General features: G+C 36.8%; 1 protein-coding gene across 5 annotated transcripts in view; it reads left to right on the plus strand.

Moving 5' to 3' along the window:
* Positions 1-21,954, plus strand: part of cita (citron rho-interacting serine/threonine kinase a) — a 100,302-nt gene extending 78,348 nt beyond the window's left edge. For 2 of the 5 annotated variants that reach the window (XM_055198241.2, XM_055198242.2), the window contains 17 exons: positions 78-215; positions 3,028-3,208; positions 3,308-3,399; positions 3,561-3,665; positions 8,256-8,425; positions 8,941-8,982; positions 11,672-11,752; positions 11,906-12,041; positions 13,578-13,717; positions 14,061-14,153; positions 14,248-14,356; positions 15,299-15,427; positions 15,507-15,587; positions 15,689-15,767; positions 15,854-16,033; positions 18,628-18,988; positions 20,779-21,954. In XM_055198241.2, coding sequence (XP_055054216.2) covers positions 78-215; positions 3,028-3,208; positions 3,308-3,399; positions 3,561-3,665; positions 8,256-8,425; positions 8,941-8,982; positions 11,672-11,752; positions 11,906-12,041; positions 13,578-13,717; positions 14,061-14,153; positions 14,248-14,356; positions 15,299-15,427; positions 15,507-15,587; positions 15,689-15,767; positions 15,854-16,033; positions 18,628-18,988; positions 20,779-20,802 — 2,141 coding nt within the window. In that variant the 3' untranslated portion in view covers positions 20,803-21,954. The remainder of the gene's footprint in view (positions 1-77; positions 216-3,027; positions 3,209-3,307; positions 3,400-3,560; positions 3,666-8,255; positions 8,426-8,940; positions 8,983-11,671; positions 11,753-11,905; positions 12,042-13,577; positions 13,718-14,060; positions 14,154-14,247; positions 14,357-15,298; positions 15,428-15,506; positions 15,588-15,688; positions 15,768-15,853; positions 16,034-18,627; positions 18,989-20,778) is intronic. The other 3 variants (XM_055198243.2, XM_055198244.2, XM_073861124.1) reach the window with 2 other exon arrangements.
* The last annotated feature ends 1,525 nt before the right edge of the window (positions 21,955-23,479 follow it).

The raw sequence follows: 23,479 nt of genomic DNA on the forward strand, positions 1-23,479 counted from the left end.
CTACACAGACACAGAAACTAAAGCTAAATAATAATAATAATCTTTCTGTCCGTCTGTCTCTGTATGTGGTGGCGTAGAGTACGGACGGCGAGTAAAGGAGCGGATGCATCACAACATTCCTCATCGCTTCACAGTGGGCTTGAATATGAGGGCGGCGAAATGTGCTGTCTGCCTGGACACCGTACACTTCGGCCGGCAAGCTGCCACATGCCTGGGTAAATATCAAAAATATGCCTCACAAAATATTGACAAAATCACACATTTGATCATTGTTAAAATGCAAAGTTATCAAACGATTAATCGTGATTAATCGCGATTAATCGCATACAAAATAAATAGTTTGTGCCTAATTAATGTGTGTGTGCTGTGTGTAATTATTACATACACACACACACACACACACACACACACACACACACACACACACACACACACACATATATATATATGAAGAGTTTGGTTCCAAAACGCAATAAACGCCATTTTTGAAAAAAATGAGTTACTGCCAAAATCAGTATTATATCAGGTCAGTAGTTAAAAGTAAATAATTAATTTTACGCAAAATCCAATACCCGCCATGATATTCTGTCATCTTTTCTCCCTTTTTTCCCAAAATGCGACAAACGCCACGGCTCCTTTTTTACAGAATGCAATAAATCCATTTCTGATATTACAGCGGACCAGTCATTCACGCAATGTAAACAAACATGGCGGCGCGCTGAGAAAACGGAATCCTAATTTTCCTCATCTACTTTGTACTTCGTGATCAACAAACAAAACAAAATAATACTTTAATAGCATTGCCAAACCTGTGATGGTTTTCTGTGACGGGAAAGAAACGTAAGCCATCAACAGCTAATAATTTCCGCGAGAGGCACTCGGTTGCTTGTTCTCCCGACAGCATCAAGCTTCTCATGCTAAAACATTGTGTTCTTAATATAACAAAGTAAGTGTTTTGGTTAATGCCATTAATGTTTATTTTTTAATCATTGTATACCACTAGTCAACTAAATAAATATAAAATGGTAAAGATGAATGCACATTTATACATTGATTTAATAGATATAGCATTTTGAAATAAAAAACTGTCATGGATTTATTGCATTTTGTGGAAAAAATAATTAGTTTTTATAATAAATCTTTGAAAATCAAGTTATGGATTTGAATTTTTTATGTTTTTATAACCTAAAGATGCTATGTGAAAGTTTGTAACAGAAAATAGTGGTTTTCATCTTGTCACTTTCTTGGTATAGAAAACACGTTTTTACCGAAATTTGTCAAAATGGATTTATTGCGTTTTGGAACCAAACTCTTCATATACATATATATATATATATACACAAACATTCATGTATATAATTAAGAAACAATTGTTATAAAACTTTTATAAAACTATTTCAAAGAGTATTAACACTTCATGACATTTTAATGACAAAATATATTTGTACCACTGTAGTTAAGGTGAAAAAAATATTCAGGACGCTGTTATAAAACTATATGAAAGACTTTTAACACTTAATGACATTTTAATGAAAAATTATATTTGTACCACTGTAGATGAGGCCAAGAAAAATATTAATAATGCTGTTATAAAACTATATGACAGAGTATTAACACATAATGACATTTATTATTATTGTACCACTGTAGTTGAGGTGAAGAAAAATATTAATAACGCTGTTATAAAACTATATGACAGAGTATTAACACTTAATGACATTTTAATGAAAAATTATAATTGTATCACTGTAGTTGAGGTCAAGAAAAATATTAATGACGCTGTTATAAAACGAAATGACAGAGTATTAACACATAATGACATTTATTATTATTGTACCACTGTAGATGAGGCCAAGAAAAATATTAATAATGCTGTTATAAAACTATATGACAGAGTATTAACACATAATGACATTTATTATTATTGTACCACTGTAGTTGAGGTGAAGAAAAATATTAATAACGCTGTTATAAAACTATATGACAGAGTATTAACACATAATGACATTTATTATTATTGTACCACTGTAGTTGAGGTGAAGAAAAATATTAATAACGCTGTTATAAAACTATATGACAGAGTATTAACACTAAATTACATTTTAATGACAAATTATATTTGTACCTCTTTAGATGAGATCAAGAAAAATATTAATAACGCTGTTATAAAACTATATGACAGAGTATTAACACTTAATGACATTTTAATGACAAAATATATTTGCAGATGAGGACAAGGCAAATATTAATAAAGCTGTTATAAAACTATATGACCAAGTATTAACACTTAATGACATTTTAATAACAAAATATATTTGTAGATGAGGTCAAGGCAAATATTAATAAAGCTGTTATAAAACTATATGACAGACTATTAACACTTAATGACATTTTAATGACAAATTATATTTGTACCACTGTAGTTGAGGTCAAGAAAAATATTAATAACGCTGTTATAAAACTATATGACAAAGTATTAACACTTAATGACATTTTAATAACAAAATATATTTGTAGATGAGGTCAAGGCAAATATTAATAAAGCTGTTATAAAACTATATGACAGAGTATTAACACAATGACATTTATTATTATTGTACCACTGTAGTTGAGGTCAAGAAAAATATTAATAACGCTGTTATAAAACTATATGACAAAGTATTAACACTTAATGACATTTTAATGACAAATTATATTTATTACTAGTAAAAAGTGGTCAGTTATGTTGTTTTGGTAATGTCTTTGAATTAAAAATGTCATAATTGAATGAATGACACTTAATGACAGTTGTCGTAAATGTGCATAAAATCTTATTTGTGTTCATGGCACGTGTCATGTCATGATTATGAAGGTGTGTTGTCAGTCTTATGACCACCCCTTCATGTAAAGTGTTACTATTTTTTGTTCTTAAATGTAAACATTTCACGGCTCACATGCTTATATATATATCGGGATTGTTTTACAGCTGTGTTGTGGTAAAATCTGTATCAAAAAGGTCATCTTTTTCATTTCTTCTCTCTCTTTCAGAATGTCGTACTCTCTGTCATCCCAAGTGCTCGCCGTGTCTCCCTGCGACTTGCGGTCTTCCAGCCGAGTACGCTACACATTTCACCGAGGCTCTGTGTAGGGATAAGAGCAGCTCACCCGCCCTGCAGGTTAAAGAAGCGTCGGGTCACGTGCGTCTGGAGGGCTGGATGAAACAGCCCAGGTGAATCATATTAATTCCAGCATATGCAGTAAATGTGTTACTATAAATATATATTAAACTGCATGCGTTTATGTGACTTTGTGTGTTTTTGTACTGCAGGAACGGGAAACGAGGACAGCAGGGCTGGGAGAGGAAATATGTGGTGCTGGATGGAACTAAAGTGTCAATCTATGAGTCTGAACTCACAGAAGGTGCGTGCGTGTGTGTGTGTACAAATGGTAGATGGTTTTGTGAAGAAGGTGGATGTTCAGTTCTTTGTGTTTATGTATATATGACATGGTTCAACTCACATGCTGCTCAAGTCCATAAATCGGTCTCCATCACTCATTTAATCTTGTCATGTATTCTTCAGATGCTGTGAAGCCGCAGGAAGAGTTTGAGTTGTGTTTGCCAGATGGTGATGTGACCGTACACGGAGCTGTTGGCGCTTCTGAGCTCATCAACACGGCTAAATCAGGTCAGGAGACACGCATGTTTCTTAGTGTTTGTGATGCAGGGATGCAATAACGCAATAAACCCCAAGAAGCAGTGGGTTACCAGTGCATTTTATAACAGCTAAGGGGCGTTGTTAGGCACGACGGTTACTTCATATGCATAGCAGGGTTTCACAAAATGAAACACAAATAAGTTGTAATTATATTAGTACAAATGAAGAGTTTGGTTCCAAAACGCGATAAACGCCATTTTTGAAAAAAATGAGTTACTGCCAAAATCAGTATTATATCAGGTCAGTAGTTAAAAGTAAATTCTTAATTTTACGCAAAATCCAATATCCGCCGTGTTATTCTGTCATCTTTTCTCCCTTTTTTCCCAAAATGCGATAAACGCCACTCCCCCTTTTTTACAGAACGCAATAAATCCTACAGCGCACCATTCACGCAATGTAAACAAACAATGGCGGCGCGCTGAGTACATGGAGTCCTAGTTTTCCTCATCTACTTTGTACTTCGTGATCAACAAACAAAACAAAATAATACTTTAATTGCATTGATAAACCTGTAATGGTTTTCTGTGACGGGAAAGAAACGTAAGCCATCAACATCTAATAATTTCCCTGAGAGGCACTCGGGAGACCCGTCTTGTTCTTGTTCTCCCGACAGCATCAAGCTTCTCATGCTAACACATTGACCCCAGGAGATCTTATGAAAAACTTTCCATTATTTTACTCAAAGTCAACGAAAATCGAGCAGGACCAAAACATTTTACAGCTGATCGCTGGGAAAGACGTTAAGCGATGACGTCAAGTATAACCGCAGAAATGACAGTGTTCTTAATATCACAAAGTGTTTTGATTAATGACATTAATGTTTATATTTTTAATTAGTGTGTACAACTAGTCAACTAAATGAATATAACATGGCAAAGATGAATGCACATTTATATAGGCTATTGATTCAATAGATTTATAGCATTTTGAATAAAAACTTGTCATGGATTTATTGCATTTTGTGGAAAAATAATCCGTTTTTATAATAAATCTTTGAAAATCAATTTATGGATTTGAATTTTTTATGTTTATATAACCTAAAGATGCTATGTGAAAGTTTGTAACAGAAAATAGTTGTTTTCATTTTGTCACTTTCTTGGTATAGAAAACGTTTTTTTTTTTTTTTTGGATTTATTGCATTTTGGAACCAAACTCTTCAAATATTGCTCTTCCGCCAAACAAAGTAGTTCCTCAGAATGAAGTGTGGCTGCAACAGGGTGCAATTCTCAAGAAACACAGACGCAGCAAAGACAAAATGAAAATATAATTTAAGACTGTGGTGTTTATTTTTATAAATCAACATTCATCTAAAATATACATTATTTATATTGTGCAACTGTTGAAGTGATGATCAAATATGCTTGGAAGCATGCTCTTTCCCCATCACTGTTTTTTTTTAAGTTGCCACCCAGTTTTAGAAAAATTATCTTCTTTAAATAAACATAAAATATCAAATGAAAGAACAGTCCATCCGCTTTCCAACAACAACAACAACAAAACGTTTCATCCTACCTTCATTTGTTCTCTTATCAGTTATCACCTCTCAAATTTTCAAAAGCGGAGATAATTCCATTTTTGTGAAGAACTTTTGTAAGAGATCAGATTGAGAGCCATCAAAACTCACACGTTACGCTAAATCCACCACAACGCTGTTGTGTTGAGTAAATGCGTCAGTGTTTAAGTTGGGTAAGATTGCCATCTAGTGGACAATAGCGGAAATATCCATTTAATACAAAAACAACCCAGAGAACGTTTTCTCTTTATTGACGAAATGACTCAACAATATTTATTGACATTTATCTGGATATCGCCATAATTGTGCAAATGTATTATATGTAAATATGATTAAAGACTGTTATATTTAAGGGATAGGGTTAACAAAATCCCTTTTTGTTACAGTAGGCCACTCCACTCAGCCAAAGGGCTGGACGATACTTACCAAAATTCATATCTCTGTCATTTTGGGATGAGCAACGATAAACAATCAATATCTCTGTATAAGTGTAATATTAAGTCATTATAAAAATAAATATTATAAAAATGTCAAAAGCCTTATGTGAGATGTCACAATCACCTTTATTAAAACAGCGTATGATGAAAATAAATTCAAAGACTGGGTTTTCCTCCCTGTTTGAAAATATACAGCTGGTTGAAAGCTGTTTGTGCATTTCTGGCAGAGCTTCTGTTGCAAAGATTGAGGATCATACCTTACTGATAGATGGTGTTTCATCCTGTATCCTGCTGGGAAAAATACCAATATACTAACAAAACTCGATATATGGCCCAGCCCTACCACGCAGATATATTGAAAAAATCTCTGAATCGCCACATAGAGAGCTTCAATGCTTCTCTCAGAAGTATCATTAGCTGCGTTTCCTTTACAGATTTGCGCAAAACTTTAGCATTATTTTTCTAAATGTTGACAAAAACTAATGTGAAATGACGGCGTTTCCATGAAAGAATTCGACAGTGCTTCTATCAACCTAGAAAATGTGAATAAGATCAACCCAGTAACTTAGTTTTGTTAAACCACATCTGCAAGCATGTGAAAAATTGTCATTGAAATTTGGCTCCCCCGTGATGTCAGAAGGAGATAATACCGCCCCTTAATCTGCACTATCCAACCACGGCACTGCCATTTAGTGCATAGATCAGCTCATTTGCATTTTAAAGGACTTAAAAAAGTCTTGAGAAATGTCCCTTTAACCAATGATATGCGACTGAAACTTAGTTTTTCCTTTTGCGATAAGTAATTCCAAACATCCTGTTGACTGATGTTGGAAAGGTTTACTAATATCACATCTACCGCACTAGGCATTATTGTTAAGCGAAGGAGACATAAGAGTATTATCCAAACATCAATGCCAAGGAAAGCCTCTTATACTTAGGAATACTTACGTATAGGTGTTTCTTGGAGGTAATAGTGCATTATATGAAATCAAAAGAGATGCAGGAGTGTTATGCAAACATTATTGGAAAGGAAAGTCTGTGATACTTGGGAGCAGACACGTATCAAGATGTTTCTTGTAGATTTTAGTACACATACACGTCATCTTCAAATAATAATTGTGTGACCTGGAAATGCGAATAAACTGTTTTTATTGCAGTTTTGCGAAATACACCTTTTCCGAATTGCCTGAAAAACCACCTCATGTGAACATACAAACTTTTTTGCGATATATGGGAGTTTTTACGACATTTAGGTGTTTCCATTGGCTGTATTTTTTATTCGTAATTTAAAGGGTAATGGAAACGCAGCTACTGGCTCTGTTTACTGTAAGGCTGCCATATTATGTGTTTTATTTCCCTTATTTATTTATAAACTGTATGCACTTGTGCACTATGTCTATATAATGCATTCATGTAATATGAGTCCGCATACAAGAGTCTGATGTGTCTGATCTTCAGAGCTTTTTACTTGATTATTCATCAGTTTTGTAATAGTACATCCACCCATAAACTATTTATCATATTTTGTCACCTTTTAATATATTTTCATACACTATAGGTCTATAATTACTGTAATGCACGTTTCAATGTAATTGATTCAAATTGTGCCAAACCAAGGGTTGCAAAGAGGCGGAAAGTAGGGATGCACCGATAGGATTTTTTTGGGGCGATTCCGATTTAAACAGACGACTTCTGGCCGATACCGATGCCGATACCGATATTAAACACTTGTATACAATACTATACAGTTGGTCTATTAGCTAGTTTATTTCTGCATCAAATCATTTTTACTGAACATGGATTGGATCTAATTAACATTCAACTGACCAACATAATAAGAGAGGCACAAATTAAGCTAAAACAAATATAATAAGACAGCATGACAATCTTCAAAGGTGGTTTTTGCTATTCAGCATTTATTTTATTAACATCATCAACTCATTTTTTACATATGATGGATTTCTTTATGCAGTTAATTAATAAACAATCGGTATCGGCCTTTCTCGTGCTATTGCCGATATGCCGATGGTTTCAAATTCATCAAATATCGGCCGATAAATATCGGTGGCCGATACATCGGTGCATCACTAGCGGAAAGTGTCCGGAAATATCCCAAATTGGAAACTTAACGGGAATTTATAGGAATAATTTGGAAATTTAGGGAAATGTACATAAACTATATCATATACAAACATAAATAAACATTTTCTTTGGTCATAAGCAGACATGCATGCAAGGTAATACAAATTTTTAAGAATCCTGATACTTACGCTCATCAAGCCTGGATTTATTTGTTCAAAAATCCTTCAGAAATCATTCTAATATGAAAAACATAAAAAAACATTAATACATGTGAGGAATGTGCAGGGTAGAAATTGAATTGAAATTGCATTATATCTTGTTGTGCTGTGTTCCCTGTTATAGAAAACCCAGTTTATCCCGTGAATTCCCATATATTTCCGTTAATTCCCATGGAAAGTTTCCAGCCTTGAAAATTCCCAGAATATTGCACCCCTAGTCAAACCTGAAGTGCACACTCATGAACATTACAGTACAGGTCCCTGGTATGACGCAGATTAATGTGTGTACTTGTGTATGTGTTATGTGCAGATATCCCATATGTACTGAAACTGGAGTCTCATCCTCACACCACATGCTGGCCGGGTCAGTCTCTCTACTTCATGGCTCCCAGTTTTCCTGATAAGCAGCGCTGGGTGGCTGTTCTGGAGTCAGTGATCGCGGGCAGCAGAGGATCTCGTGAGAAAACAGAATCAGATGCTGTAAGTGTAGAGTATGTTTGTCTTTTGTTGGATCACTTCAGGTTATGTGCAACCTTTGAATCCAAAATATTTGGCCAATCATGGTTCCTACTAGGAAAATGTAGATTCAGATTTCATCTTGAAAAACACAAATACTAGTTAGACAATCCTGCTTTACTGTAACCGTTATATATTTTTTGTTTTTACAAACTGAGTAACAAACCGTAATGATTGAAGCCGTGCCACAGATGCAGTACATCATTAAAACTGTCATTTTTGTGCATTAGCATCTTCAAATAAAATTGCAGAGTTTTCACTTCTTACAAAAACTCAAGCAATGATGCCCTTCTCTTCGTAACACAACAACTTATAACTTTGCAGTAGTTTAATGTATTTTACTTATTTTAATGCAACTAAACTGCGATATGATATCATAATCTTACCGTAACGTTACTGTTTGCAGACAGTAGTTATCTGGTTTCGTTGTGTGTGATACTCTGACACTACAAGTGTGTGTTGTGTTGTGAATACTGTAGGCAGGTGCAAAACGACAGAAGAATCTCTCACCGATGGTTCAGGTAATGACATCACAGGTGTGCTGATGTGTCATTGTGTTTGTTGCTTGGGTCCTTCAACGCTCAGAGAGACAGCAACACATACACAAAAAACATATTTACCGTTGTGTGTGTGTGTAAGCATGCAGGTTCCTCATGTATGGTGTGCCCTTTGCTTGCATCATCATCATCATTATCAGACCATGAGGTCATGTCTTCATCCCTGAGCTCCAGGAAACAGTAGATCTAAATATTATGCAGCGTTCACACCAGCCGCGATAGAGGCGTCAAGCGTGAGTGATTTCATTGTTAAGTCAATGTAAAGACGCATTTACGCGCATCTAGAGGTCTCGCGGCACGAGTCGTTTGGCGTGGCGCGGTAGACGTGAATCCGCCTCATTTGCGCGTCTAGTTCGCGCAAATGACGCGAATTGAGCGTTGCCGCGGGAAACGCTTAAGTTGAAAAATTGGAACTTTGACGGAAAAACGTGCCACGTTAACAAATTAGGAGCTTGCTCTAGTAGTGACGTGATTACAGGAAGCGACTGGAGTCGCAGAAACCCCTCCCATGAAGCGAATTTTTGCGTGAATGTCTTGAATGACTAGAATTCAAGCGCGAAAGAAACGAGTAAACTTAAAATGTTCAAGCGTCCAACTACATGCGAATAGCGCATTTTTGCCGCCTCTACCGCGTTTGGTGTGAATCCAGCATTAGACAGTAGCTTGTGTTTCCTGCAGTGATGCGCTTTTCCTGCGCTTTTCCATTGCATAGTACCCCACAGGTCGGGTCGAGTTGTGTCTGCTCACTTTTGGGGGCTTTTCCTCTGGGAACAGTACATAGTACCCAAAATATTTTTTATGACCACCTTGGTTGGGGTTCCAAGCTGATACTAAAATGTGAGGTGAAAACACTGTAGATCACTGATTAGTCTGAGAGAATCGGCACTACCAGCGTATTTGCTAAATGCAAGATTTGCTTTACATTCATGCGTGAGCTGTCTTCAGCAAACCTGTTGTCATCTATGAGTTCCCAAACTCCATTTAGCGGTGAAAAACATTCACAATTCCAATGTTTTCCAGACTTGCAGTTTGTGGCAGCATACCCGCAATAGGCACGTCCACATGTATGCACAGCATTTTTGCAGGCTCAGTGAAGCACGTTGACTGACGTCACTGGTGTTTGTGCACAAACTGTCCTGTGAGATCGGGATAAACGCGATGTGCAAACATCTATTTGTGGTGGTTAATTTGGATTTTTTGGCAGACTGAGAAATAAATGAATGTATGGGAAACACTGCATTACAACGATGCTCGCTCCCACTTTTCATATGATGTCACAGCAGTAGGCAGCACAACTACAACGACACGCCTATAGGCGGTTTCAGCAGTAACAACATAAACAACCGGTTTTCGTGGTCAACACGTAACTGCCGATAAACCCTGTACAGGAAAAATAACAACAAAGTACTTTAAACGTAGTTTATTTATATAACAAGCAAAATAAACAAAACGTAGATTACATAGGAAAATAAAACATTTGTTATTTTCGACGAGGTATTTGTTCAAGAGTTCAGTTTAGCAACTAGTCAGACCATTAAAGGAATAGTCGACTCATTTTCAATATTAAAATATGTTATTACCTTAACTAAGAACTGTTGATACATCCCTCTATCATCTGTGTGCGTGCGCGTGGGCGCTGGGGCGCGCTGCGACGCTTCGATGGCATTTGGCTTGGCCCCATTCATTCAGTGGTGCCATTTGGAGATGGAGTTGGAGGTGGCCAAACACATCAACGTTTTTCCTGTTTGGGACGAGTGGTTGTGCGAGCAAGTTTGGTGGTACAAAATAAAATGTAGCGCTTTTCTAAGCTGATTTAAAAGAGGAACTATATTAATAGCACTTTTGGGAGTACTTCGACTCGCCTGAAAAGTCCGCTCCCCTTCTCACTCTCATAATGGGAGAGGGAGGGTGTTACTGCGCCGAGTCGAAGTACTCCCAGGGGTGCTATTGCGCCGTGGAATGTAGTTCCTCTTTTGAATCCGCTTGGAGGGGCGCTGCGTTTTGTTTTGTACCACCAAACTTGCTCGTGTGGCTGCTCGTCTTGGATGGGAGGAGCGTTGATGTGTTTGGTCGCTTCTGGCTTTGTCTCTGATTGGTGCCATTGAATGAATGGGGCTGGGCTGGGTGCTGTCGAGGCGTCGCGGCGCGCTCCGGCGCTTGCGTGCACGCGCACAGATGGTGGAGGGATGTGTCAACGGTTCTTGGTTGGGGTAGTGACATGTTTTGATGTTGAAAATGAGTAGACTATTCCTTTAAGTTCGGAACAGACGCGTATCATGTCACCGAACGTGCATCCGATGAAACCGTCTATAATCCCTTCAATTATGAAGTGGTACTAAACTCAATGGAAAAGCTAACTGAACCAAAGTAAAGAGAGCTGTCACGACCTGACCCGTGTGGTACTATGCAATGGAAAACGGGAGCACCACACAACCCAAACGCAAAGACAAATCCTGCATGAAACACTGGCAGACACTGAAAGCAAACAGTGTCGCTCTGTGCTGCTTCGACTGACCTCTCTGCTCATCTGAATGCTCTCGCTTGTCCCCGCAGTTTAATGTGTCCTTAAAGAGTGAAGTGAGTAACCTGTGTCTTATTTTAACCTTTTTCTGTACCTCTCTCTCTCTCTTTGTCTTTGGTTCATCATATACAGAAGCTGTTGGGTAACTCTTTACTGAAGTTAGAAGGAGATGACCGGCTGGATATAAATTGTACTTTACCTCTGACTGACCAGGTGCGTATGATGCGTTCTTGCATAAGTTGAACCATCATCTAAAACGCTCTTACATTAAACTTGGTTCAGATAAAACATGTATGTGTTCTATGTAATCAACCCCTCGTGTATTCAATCACGTGATCGTGTGTACTGTATGTGTATGTGTTTCAGATTGTGTTGGTGGGTTCAGAAGAGGGTCTGTATGCTCTCAATGTCATTAAGAATTCACTGACACACATCCCAGGACTGGACTCAGTATTCCAGATCCAGATTCTTAAAGACCTTGACAAACTACTTATGATCACTGGTCAGTTCTGTTTGTTTGTCTCTCTCTCTCTCTCTCTCTCTCTCTCTTGGTTTCCATCACCCAGATTTTATGTGCATTTTGAAGTATTGCATAATAAAACGAGTGATGAAAATGCCAAATTTTGAATGAAAATCCCTTAATTCATAAAAAAGTTTTTATGCTCTTTTGAGGTGGTTTTTGACTTATGTGATAAAGAGTAAATGGGAATAATGGGAGATGTTTTCTTCTTTTATTTTTGGACGAAAAAATATACTTTTTCCATCAGAAAGAAAAGCCAACATTTTATTTTATAGTCGGTCAAGCTAAACTTTATGTCAGCAGAAAGAACAATATTGAAAGAAATACAGGACAGGAAGTTGTGCTTATCTTCAGAAGACTTATAAAATACAAAATAAAAGTTTTGTTTTTTTGCGTAATATATGTGTGTGTGTGTTGTGTGTATTTATTATGTATATTTAAAAACACACACATACATATAAACATTTTTATTTATTTATTTATATATCATTTTCTATTAATTTATATATAATACAGAATATATAAAAATATAAATAAATATATACACATGTAAATGTTTCTTAAATAAATAAATGTGTGTGTGTGTGTGTATTTATATATACAGTACATAATAATTACGCACAGCACACACTTGAATAATATATATGTGTGTGCTGTGTGTAATTATTATGTATATTTAAAAACACACACATACATATAAACATTTTATTTATTTATTTATAAATAATTTTCTATTAATTTATATATATAATAGAGAATATATAAAAATAGAAATTAATATATAAATGAATGTGAGTGTATTTATATATACAGTACATAATAATTGCGCACAGCACACACTTATTTATTTTGCAAAAAAATAACTTTTATTTTGTATGCGATTAATCTTTGCCCAGCACTAGTTTTTCTTATTGATCAGTGGTGTAATGAAGAAGCTCTTTGTACAATGTTTGAATATATTTTTTATATTTACGCCAATTCTAGAGTGTAATGTGTAATGGATTTTTTGATGTTATAAGCCTTTGATGTTGTACGTCGTTGTGTTGGTTTTTTGGTATTAGTATATTAGTATGAGGACTGAGTGAACAAAATTAAAGTCCTAAAAATTCTAATTCTCTCTCTCTCTTTAGCTGGGTTTCCATCACACTGATTTTATGTGCATTTTGAAGTATCGCATAAGAAACGAATGATGGAAATGCAAAATTTGAAATAAAAATCGTTTAATTCGCAAAAATGTTTTTACACTCGCAGCTGTTTCTGCTGACGTTGTCTTTACCATATATGGGGCTCGATGTCGTCGTAATGCCCTTGCTGTTAGTGCCTGCTAGGGCTCTCACAATGATTAAACTATCGTGTCATCGCGATGATTTCAGATCACCACAATGATTGCACATCTGTCTAAAAAACACAAGGGGGAGCTGCAGCACCTGTATAAACGAGACCGTATCAGATGGCGCTCTTAACTTGACTGACTGTCTCTCTCTCTCTCTCTCTGTGTACTTGTGTTTGTGTGTTTAGGTGAGGAGCGTGCTCTGTGTCTGGTGGATATTAAACGGGTCAAACAGTCTCTGGCTCAGTCTCATTTACCCGCACAGCTGGATCTCAGTCCATATATCTTTGAGGCAGTGAAGGGTTGCCATCTGTTTGCTTCTGGAAAGGTATTTACACTTATCACGTTACCCATCAGCTCACTCACTCTCGCACAAACATGCACCAGTTTCTCTGTGTTTAATGTGACAAAAAAAGATTACATTTATGCATGTGGCAGACACTTTTATCCAACGCAACTTGCAGTGCATTACAAGCATCATATTACAAGTATGTATTCAAACCCATGACTTTTTGCACTCCTTTTGCAATGCTCTATTTCTGAGTTATACAGGAGCACATGATAATGTCATTTTCGATCTATTGATAAACATGTCATTTGTACTGTATGAGTATTGCTGTTGGTTCAGGTGATAACAAGATATTAAAGAATAAAGTGTCTGTGTGTTTTAGATTGAAAATGGGATGTGTATTTGTGCTGCGATGCCCAATAAAATCACCATACTACGCTACAATGACACACTTAACAAGTTCTGCATTAGAAAGGTGATGTATAAACAACCACTGAGTTTTTGTGTAAAATGAATTGAACCCCATAGCATGTTGAATTGAAGATTGACACATGATTTTCTGTCTGTAGGAGATTGAGACGTCTGAACCCTGCAGTTGTATTCACTTCACCGGCTACAGCATCATCATCGGCACAAATAAATTCTATGAGATTGAGATGAAGCAGTATGTGCTCGAAGGTGAGACGATCAACACACTGAATGTGTGTACCTGCACCAAACACACTGGATGTCAGTCAAAAATCAGCATATTATAAAAAATAGTTTTCATGCATTTACATGCAAATCAATAAACGTCAGAAAACAGTCTTTGCATGGGATTTGGAGATCTGTCAGGTTTATCATCGCCTGTAGTCCACTTAAACCCGGAGTATAGTCTTTTTTTTAGATCTACGCAAATGTATGCGCACAGTTGAACACACCACTTTGCAAAGTATAGTTTATTTAACAGACTTCTGAACCATGTGCATTGCGACAAAATGCAATGCAACTCCTGGGAAATGTACAATGTTCGCTGGGTTTCAAAAATCTGCCGGTGCGCAAACAGTATTCGTGCACTCTTCTGATGACAAAAATGGCGTCACACGCACTGTACCCTTGCATACATGTTAAATAATTGACTATACTTCAGCGTTTAAAGACTGTTCACATTATAACGATAACTATAAAAATAAAGTTTAAAAAAACGTTTTATATTAAAGAGAATAGTGGAGTTCACTATAATGATAAAGATACAATGAACGAAATCGTTGGGATCACTTTCTGAACTATTTTTTTTTCAACTGGCAAACGATAAACCATTGACAGCCAATCAAATCTATTTGAACTTCAAGTGCACGTGCATTTGAAAATACAGATGACACTGTGGAGAAGCTCATGCTGAGGTCCATAACATAAAATTATCACGGGTCGGGTATCCAGCGCTGATGCAGTTGCAAGTGTGAACAGCCCGTCGTTAAGTCAATCAAAAAGATGGTGGAAATTTTCGCAGTTTATACTTCAAATGCATGAGTCGAAAGCAATAACAGTGCTCAATCTTAATATCTTTGATATAAATTATACATATTATTTTTCTTCACTACTGATGTTAATTCATCATTGATTATTTTTGTGTGTTTTCAGAGTTCTTGGATAAGAACGACGTGACTTTGGCTTCGGCTGTGTTCGCTGCCTCCTCTCACAGTTTCCCGATCTCCATCATCCAGGTGTCCAGCTCCCCTCAGAAAGTCGAATATCTGCTTTGCTTCCACGGTGCGTGTGTGACCGTAAGCCATAACAGATGAGAAAATGTGCAATTGTGTCGATTATAAACGTGTCATCGTTCATACAGAATTCGGAGTGTTTGTGGACGCGTACGGTCGCAGGAGTCGCACCGATGACATCAAATGGAGTCGCCTGCCTTTGTCCTTCGGTAAAACTGTGTTGAATGTTGATCATTAAAGATGAACTGGTGGCCTTAAATCAATAGATACAAAGAATGAATACGAATCTTTTGCTGACTTTTCCTAACAGCATACAGAGAGCCCTATCTGTTTGTAACCTACTTCAACTCGCTGGATGTCATTGAGGTTCAGAGTCACTCTGCGCTTGGGTAATAAACGCTCAGATTTGTCTTTTTATTTTTATTCTGTGAAGAGACAAACGTTGAATCGTGTCTTTGTTTGTGTGTGTGTTCAGTCCACATGCCTACGCTCACCTGGACATTCCTAACCCTCGGTACCTGGGCCCGGCCATCTCATCCGGTGCCGTGTACCTGGCGTCGTCCTACCAGAACAAACTGCGTGTTATCTGCTGTAAAGGAAACCTGACTCAGGACGGGTCGTCCGCAGAACCGCAGAGGAACGGCTCCACGCGCAGGTCAGTTGATACGCTGCACTATTGACTACACATAGGGCTCATATCCAGTTTTATAAGGACCCGATCGATCCTGCCATCACAACCCTACAGCTGTGATCTTCAATGAAGGTGCATGAGATTTGAGATAGGATTAATTTTGAAAAGACTGCCTCTCCATTGGGTGATAAAGTCATGGTGATGTACACGTATTGTTTAGTTCACGTACGCCAGTCAGACAGTTTTATAATCTCTAAGACTCCATGTTAAAAGAAATTCAACCTTATGGAGCAGTGAAAAGTGTCTAGGTGAAAGTTTTAACATCTGTGAACAGTGAAAAAGCATCTGGAGAGAAAAATAAAGACTTTCCAAAACTGTATGCCACATCCACTGTGAAGCCCCTTGTCATTGGTCCAGATTTTTACTCGTTCTCCCTTTTCTTCAGGGGAAGAAAGGAGCTTTTTTTATTTGTTCGAAGGAGTGACAGTGCAGCAATTTTAAAATTGATAAATAAAGATGTTTGTTTTAAAAGAAACAACCTGAATTCATTCACTATGCTGTTAAAAGCTTAAAGTCTCTGCGAACAGGAAGTCGCGATCGACTTCAATATTGTGACATATTTTTGAGTAAATCGACTGGCGAGATCTGCCGACTCCAGATGGGGAAGGCTGTCAAGTCGGACACTTGCTGCTTGATTTTGTGGTCGCACTGTTTGCTTTTTTATCACATATGAAGTGGATCAGATGTAATATTTGTAAGATATGCAAACATTTTAGCAACTTTGTATTAAATGTGTGCTGCTTTATATTGTATGAAATATAATAATAAAAACGAGTTACGGATAAGCATATATTATTAAATACCAATAAATTGAAGTCTAAATTCTTTTCACTTTTATTTTAATAAATATATAACATATTAAAGTTATATTTTACTGTTATAAAAACATGACGCACATGATTGTTGTTGTCAGCGAGTCTGGCCAATAAGAAAAAAAGTATGTCACCATCAAAGCTTTTGCAGCTGGTTTGGAGGCAACTACAGCGTCTCGTCTTGCTCTCGCGGAACTTTGATGCCACATGTGATCGTGAGGCGGCTGCAGTGCCTCCTAAAGTTGGACAGATTTTCTTTCCAAAATGTATTTGTCAGGCTGCTGTCGATTCTTGCGGCGCCACATGCACATTATATCACACACGGAAAATAGTGGGCGTGGTTTGTGTTTTCCACTCTGATTTGATTGGATATAGAAAAGTAGGCACTTGAAAAATGAAACTCGCAGCAGACTGAAAGTTGGAGGGGGCGGGGTTAACAGACGCTACGCCCAAGCCGTCTAGCTGATGTCATCAAAGGAAATTATCGTCACAAGAGGGTGAAATTAAATTTTCAGAATTTAAAAAAGACCCACATGGCTAAATTACGGTGGCCCTGAAGTGCAAACCACAACAACAAATTACTAAACAACAACAACAAATTAAAAAACACCACAACAAATAAAAAAACACTGCAACAAATTAAAAAACAACAAATTAAAAACACAACTACAAATTAAAAAACACTACAACAAAATAAAAAAACATAACAAAATAAAAACACAACACCAAGTTAAAAAAACACTATAACAAATTAAAAAACACTACAACAAAACAAAAAACCATAACAAAATTTGCTGTAGTGTTTTTTTAATTTGTTGTGGTGTTTTTTAATTTGTTGTAGTGTTTTTTTAATTTGTTGTTGTTTTTTAATTTGTTGTTGTGGTTTGCACTTCAGGGCCACCGTAATAAATAGTTTAGAATAAAGACAATAAAGAATGCAATATTCCATTAAAAAATAAAAATAGTCAGTTTTGATTTCATGGGGCCTTTAAATCTAAACACATTTATATCATCTGTCATATAACATACTATGACATATTTTAAATGTTAGCAGATTTTATACAATTGAGATTTCTACATGATTCATTTTCTTGAATCTGATTCTGTTGATGTCCAATAACTCATATGATGATGTCTCAACATTAGTTCTTACTGTTTGTTAATCTCTACATTTGTTGATTTATGATTGTGATGGTGTTTATGAGACAACGTGTTTTGTGGTGAGTAATGTTTTGATTTAATAATGGTCACTGGTTTATACAGCAGATGGGTTGTGTGGTTTAACTTTCACTGGTGAAATCTTACAGCACAGTAAAAAAAATTCTCTATACGTGAACCCTTCATAAAATAGGGATGCACCAATATATCGGCCGATAATAATCGGTATTGGCAAATAAAAGCAACTTTTATCAGACATCGATTGTTAAAAAACAGCCGAGGGACAGGCCAGATTATATCTTGACAATCAAATGCATCAGGACTGATACTGTGTGATTATTTTGAATTGGGTGACAATGACAACACTTAGATTTCATGACATAATTTGAAACAAGGCGTGAAAAGCATCTATCAGTATCGGTAAATTATATTGTAAGTAATCGAATATCAGTATCGACACAGACGTTTTGTATCGGTGCACCCCTACAACAAACATTTACCAAGATAACCTGTAGTATACCAGTTTTACTGTAGTTACAATCTCGCACTTTTGAATTCTCACCCGGTGCTCTTTATTGTTTCCCACAGCCCAAACAAGCGCGGCCCTCCCTCTTACAATGAGCACATCTCTAAACGTCTGGCCTCAACGCCTGCCGGACAGGAGGGGATCCATCAACCCGGAACCCCTCACCGTTACCGGGAGGCTCGGACCGAGTTCCGCCGTGACAAATCTCCCGCACGGCCCCTCGATAGAGAGAAGTCACCGGGGCGTCTCACAGAGCAGAGGATAGAGAGATCACCCGGGAGAATGATGGACCCTCGTTTGGACCGCTCACCAGGGCGGGTGATGGATCTGCGCAGAGAAAGGTCGCCCGGCCGGGCGTTCGAAGAACCTCGACAGAGACTGCACACGGGATCGGCGCGCACACCCATTAACACGGTAAACAAGGTCAGAAAGGCTTAAAAATACAATTCTTTCATATTACTGACATCTTAGAAAATATTAGATTGCTATGCCCTGTAATATTTTGCAGGGTTCTATCGGGTCATGGAATTTCTGGAATATCATGGAATTTTAAAAGGTCTATCCCAGACAATGAAAGTCAGGAAGTTTTATATTTTTAGTGTAGTCCTAGAATATCAGGAATTTTGTTTGTTACTTTAAATTTTAGTTTGCATTTATCAATGTAATCCCAGGGTTCCATCGGGTCATGGAATTTCTGGAATATCATGGAATTTTAAAAGGTCTTTCCCAGTCATTGAAAGTCAGGGAATTTTATTGTTTTTGTATAGTCCTGGAATATCAGGAATTTTGTTTGTCACTTTAAATTTTAGTTTGCATTTATCAAAATGTAATCCCATGGTTCCCACTGGTCATGGAATTTCTGGAATATCAATCATGGAATTTTAAAAGGTCTTTCCCAGTCATTGAAAGTCAGGGAATTTTATATTTTTAGTATAGTCCTGGAATATCAGGAATTTTGTTTGTCACTTCATATTTTAGTTTGCATTTATCAAAATGTAATCCCAGGGTTCCCACTAGTCATGGAATTTCTGGAATATCAATCATGGAATTTTAAAAGGTCTATTCCTGATATTGAAAGTCAGGGAATTTTATATTTTTAGTATAGTCCTGGAATATCAGGAATTTTGTTTGTCACTTCATATTTTAGTTTGCATTTATCAAAATGTAATCCCAGGGTTTCCATGGCTCATGGAATTACTGGAATATCAATCATGGAATTTTAAAAGGTCTATTCCTGATATTGAAAGTCAGGGAATTTTATAGTTTTAGTACAGTCATGGAATATTAGGAATTTTGGTTGTCACTTTAAATTTTAGTTTGCATTTATCAAAATGTAATCCCAGGGTTCCCACGGGTCATGGAATTTCTGGAATATCAATCATGGAATTTTAAAAAGTATTTTCCAAAATTTGAAAGTCAGGTAATTAAAAAGTTTTAGTATAGTCCTGGAATATCAGGAATTTTGTTTGTCACTTTAAATTTTAGTTTGCATTCATCAAAATGTAATCCCAGGGTTTCCATGGCTCATGGAATTTCTGGAATATCAATCATGGAATTTTAAAAAGTATTTTCCAGAATTTGAAAGTCAGGAAATGTTATAGTTTTAGTACAGTCATGGAATAGTAGGAATTTTGTTTGTCACTTTAAATTTTAGTTTGCATTTATTAAAATGTAATCCCAGGATTCCCACGGGTCATGGAATTTCTGGAATATCAATCATGGAATTTTAAAAAGTCTCTTCCAGACTTTGAAAGTCAGGGAATTGAAAAGGTTTAGTATAGTCATGGAATATCAGGAATTTGGGTTGTCACTTTAAATTTTAGCTTATCAAAATGTAATCCGCTTGTTAACTATTTGTTAACCCGGAATACCATTTCCAGGTCCCATCCTCCGCTGACTGCAATTTAAACATCTGTTTATTGGCACTGTTTATTCATTTCACACGTTTAAGCTGCATTTTTATAAACTCCCAGTGTATACTACATTACCCAGGCTCACTGCATCCCGCACATAAGTCATGGAAATTCATCTTTTTAGTCAGAGAAAAGTCAGTGAATTTGGCTTAGAGTGGAAACCCTGATTTTGTGATCATGACAATGAGTACCAAGTAATAAAAATATAACCATGTGAGAAAAGCAGAAAAAAAAAAACAAATTTGGAGTGGGAACCAAATGTACCTGCAATTATATAATCATCTTGTTTGTGTCCAGCAGGTGTGGGATCAGTCATCGGTTTAAATGATCAGCGCTGTATCCGAAGACCACGCCCCCAGAACATCCGATTCGTCTAAACATCCGACCACGGACAGGAATCATGTGACCACGTGACGTCCAATCTCATTTGAGTGATGTCAATCTTACACAGAGCACAATGTCTGGCTCTACATGGCCTTAGATTAATATTAACACTGTTTATTAACAACACTAAGATCTGGCCAGCTAGCGCTAACATTTCTGAAAGTATTATTAGATGACTTGATCTGATGTTCAGTGAACGAGAAACACTATAAGAATGGGTAAGAATGAGATGTAGTTTTGCTCGTCGTTCGTCCTGATATTTCTGTACCTCTTACTTCCTTTTGGTTTCCTCTTTCTTGTCCGTCACCCTTCCCGCACTTCCCCAGAATCCCCAGTGACGTCTTGATGAAACGGGAACTTTGTAAAATCTCCGAATGTCAAGTCACTCTTGTATATAGGCCCGTGTGATTTTATACGAGACGATATAAAAGCGAATATCAAGGCTTGTTGAGCCGTGTCTATTTTTGTTAAGAAATGAAATGCGAGAACTCGTTTGTAACGTTCCCGTCTTGGATGTCTCAATCTGAACCATGTAAATGTCCATGACGCTTTAAAGTGAAACATTTCGCTTGAATCAAGCTGGTGTGCATCTGCCTGTAACACTCGTAGACCGATTCCGTTTCAAGCTCAACAAATGTGTTTGTTTTTTGAAGACAATTAAAGAAATCTGCTGTAGTGTCGTCCGCTTTTTCCAATAGCACAGAGCGAGAACGCTTCGCTTCCACCGGGATTTTGTCTTCAGGCCCTGATGAACTCTTGATCTCAGGATAAGAATGTATGAATCACAGTTCTGTTGTTATTTCATGCGACGCACAGGAATCTCTATTTAGCGTTATCTATTAACAGCATTCAGTTCATTCGTGCGGTGATGTCTTGACTGTCGCATGGAGACGATTCAAAGGGTTTCTTCTGTTTCTGCTTTTCATTTCTGTTTCTTGTGTTTTGATGCTCTTCATTTTGCGCTAAATGATGCCGCCGATGTTAACAAACTGCTGACCAGAGATGTAGCGTATCTTGTTTGATCTTTTCTTTTTTATAATTATGGTCAAATAGCATTATCTATAGCCACTATTAAACAAAGATCTATCTTTATCTCAACCTTTGCTTGTCTTTTCTTCTGGTGGGTTATTAAAAATGATGTTTACTTTATAATGTTATTTAAGATTACTGAGACTACTACAGTATATGGAAGACGTTTAACTCTTTCCCCGCCAGATAAATATGGGTACATTTCAATTACAAAAATAATTCCACTTTTGTGAAGGACTTTTGTTAGAGATCAGATTCAGAGCGATCATTTTTAAAACATACACCGAGTTCTTTCTCTTTCACGTGAGGCGTTACTTTCAGGTTGTATGAGTTGCACCACCTGGTGGAAAAGCGGTATTGCGGAAAGCCGGAAATACTCGTCATTGGCAGGGAAGCGTTTTCTCTTGATTGATGAGTTAACTCGTCAATGGTGGGGAAAGAGTTCATATATATATGTGAAACACAACTGAAGGCAGCAGTTATTGGGTCAAGCATAGTGTTGGGCATCGTTTAAAATTATTGATCCCAATTCGATTCCGCTTATCAGGTCTGATTCCTAACGATGCTTGGTTTCGATTCCAATGGGGTGAAACCACTGATCTATATAAATGACTGGATTGCGCATGACGTCACAACTGTGAAGCCACCGCGCTGCCATGTTGGTATACCTCAGTGCTTCTCAACTATTTTCTGTCTTTTTTTAGTCTGTAACAGAAAAGACTTAAAATGCATCAATTTGCCTGAAATAAAAAAATCAATCCTTATTTACAGTATTTTTTTTGACCATTTGATACTGAAAAATTAAATTAAATATAATCAATAAATAATAATAAAAAACTCAAGCGGCTTATCAGCGTGATTGGGGTGTAATGTCTTTAAGTGACGATGCAAAAAAAACACTTCCTGAAAAAGTATTTTCCCCGGGGTCTCATGAGCCCCCCTGGGCGTCCCGCACCACTATTTGAGAAGCACTGGTATACACAAACATTCTATTAAATCAATGGACGCGATCAGATTTTAATGATAAAACATCACTTTACTAGTCTTCGTTTTTATATCCGAAGTTACCCTGTACATTATAACAACACAAACGTCCTAAGCATGTACATAGTTATTTACTGAAAGTTGTACATTTTAGTTTTTAATCAGTTATTATACATTCATCTTCATTACAGTATCAGATCAGCAGACAGACCGCAGCATTAGTATTAATGACAAACGTGCTCATTCTGAAATCTAAATAAATAATCATACTTTGTACCGTATGTGCTTGCAATAATTTGCTGGTTTGATGTTATCTAAACTTACAAGTTACCTAAACTTATTTAGAGAAATAACGCTGACCCTGTAGCTGAATGTCGAAAAAACTTTATTTATACCCGCGTCATTAACAGAACGCAGCAGACACACTCACCTTAACAGTTTTTTATAAATCCATTTTCCTGCCCGATTAAAACATAAACATTGCAAATAACACCAGAATTAACAGTTAATTTACATACACACATCCCTAAAAATAATCTTGCGTGACTGATATGCTGTAAAGCGGGTGAATTTAAAACATGATTTTGAATGGAAGTCAATGATG

This window comes from Misgurnus anguillicaudatus, chromosome 22 (genome assembly GCF_027580225.2).
Source record: "Misgurnus anguillicaudatus chromosome 22, ASM2758022v2, whole genome shotgun sequence".
Taxonomy (NCBI): Eukaryota; Metazoa; Chordata; class Actinopteri; order Cypriniformes; family Cobitidae; genus Misgurnus; species Misgurnus anguillicaudatus.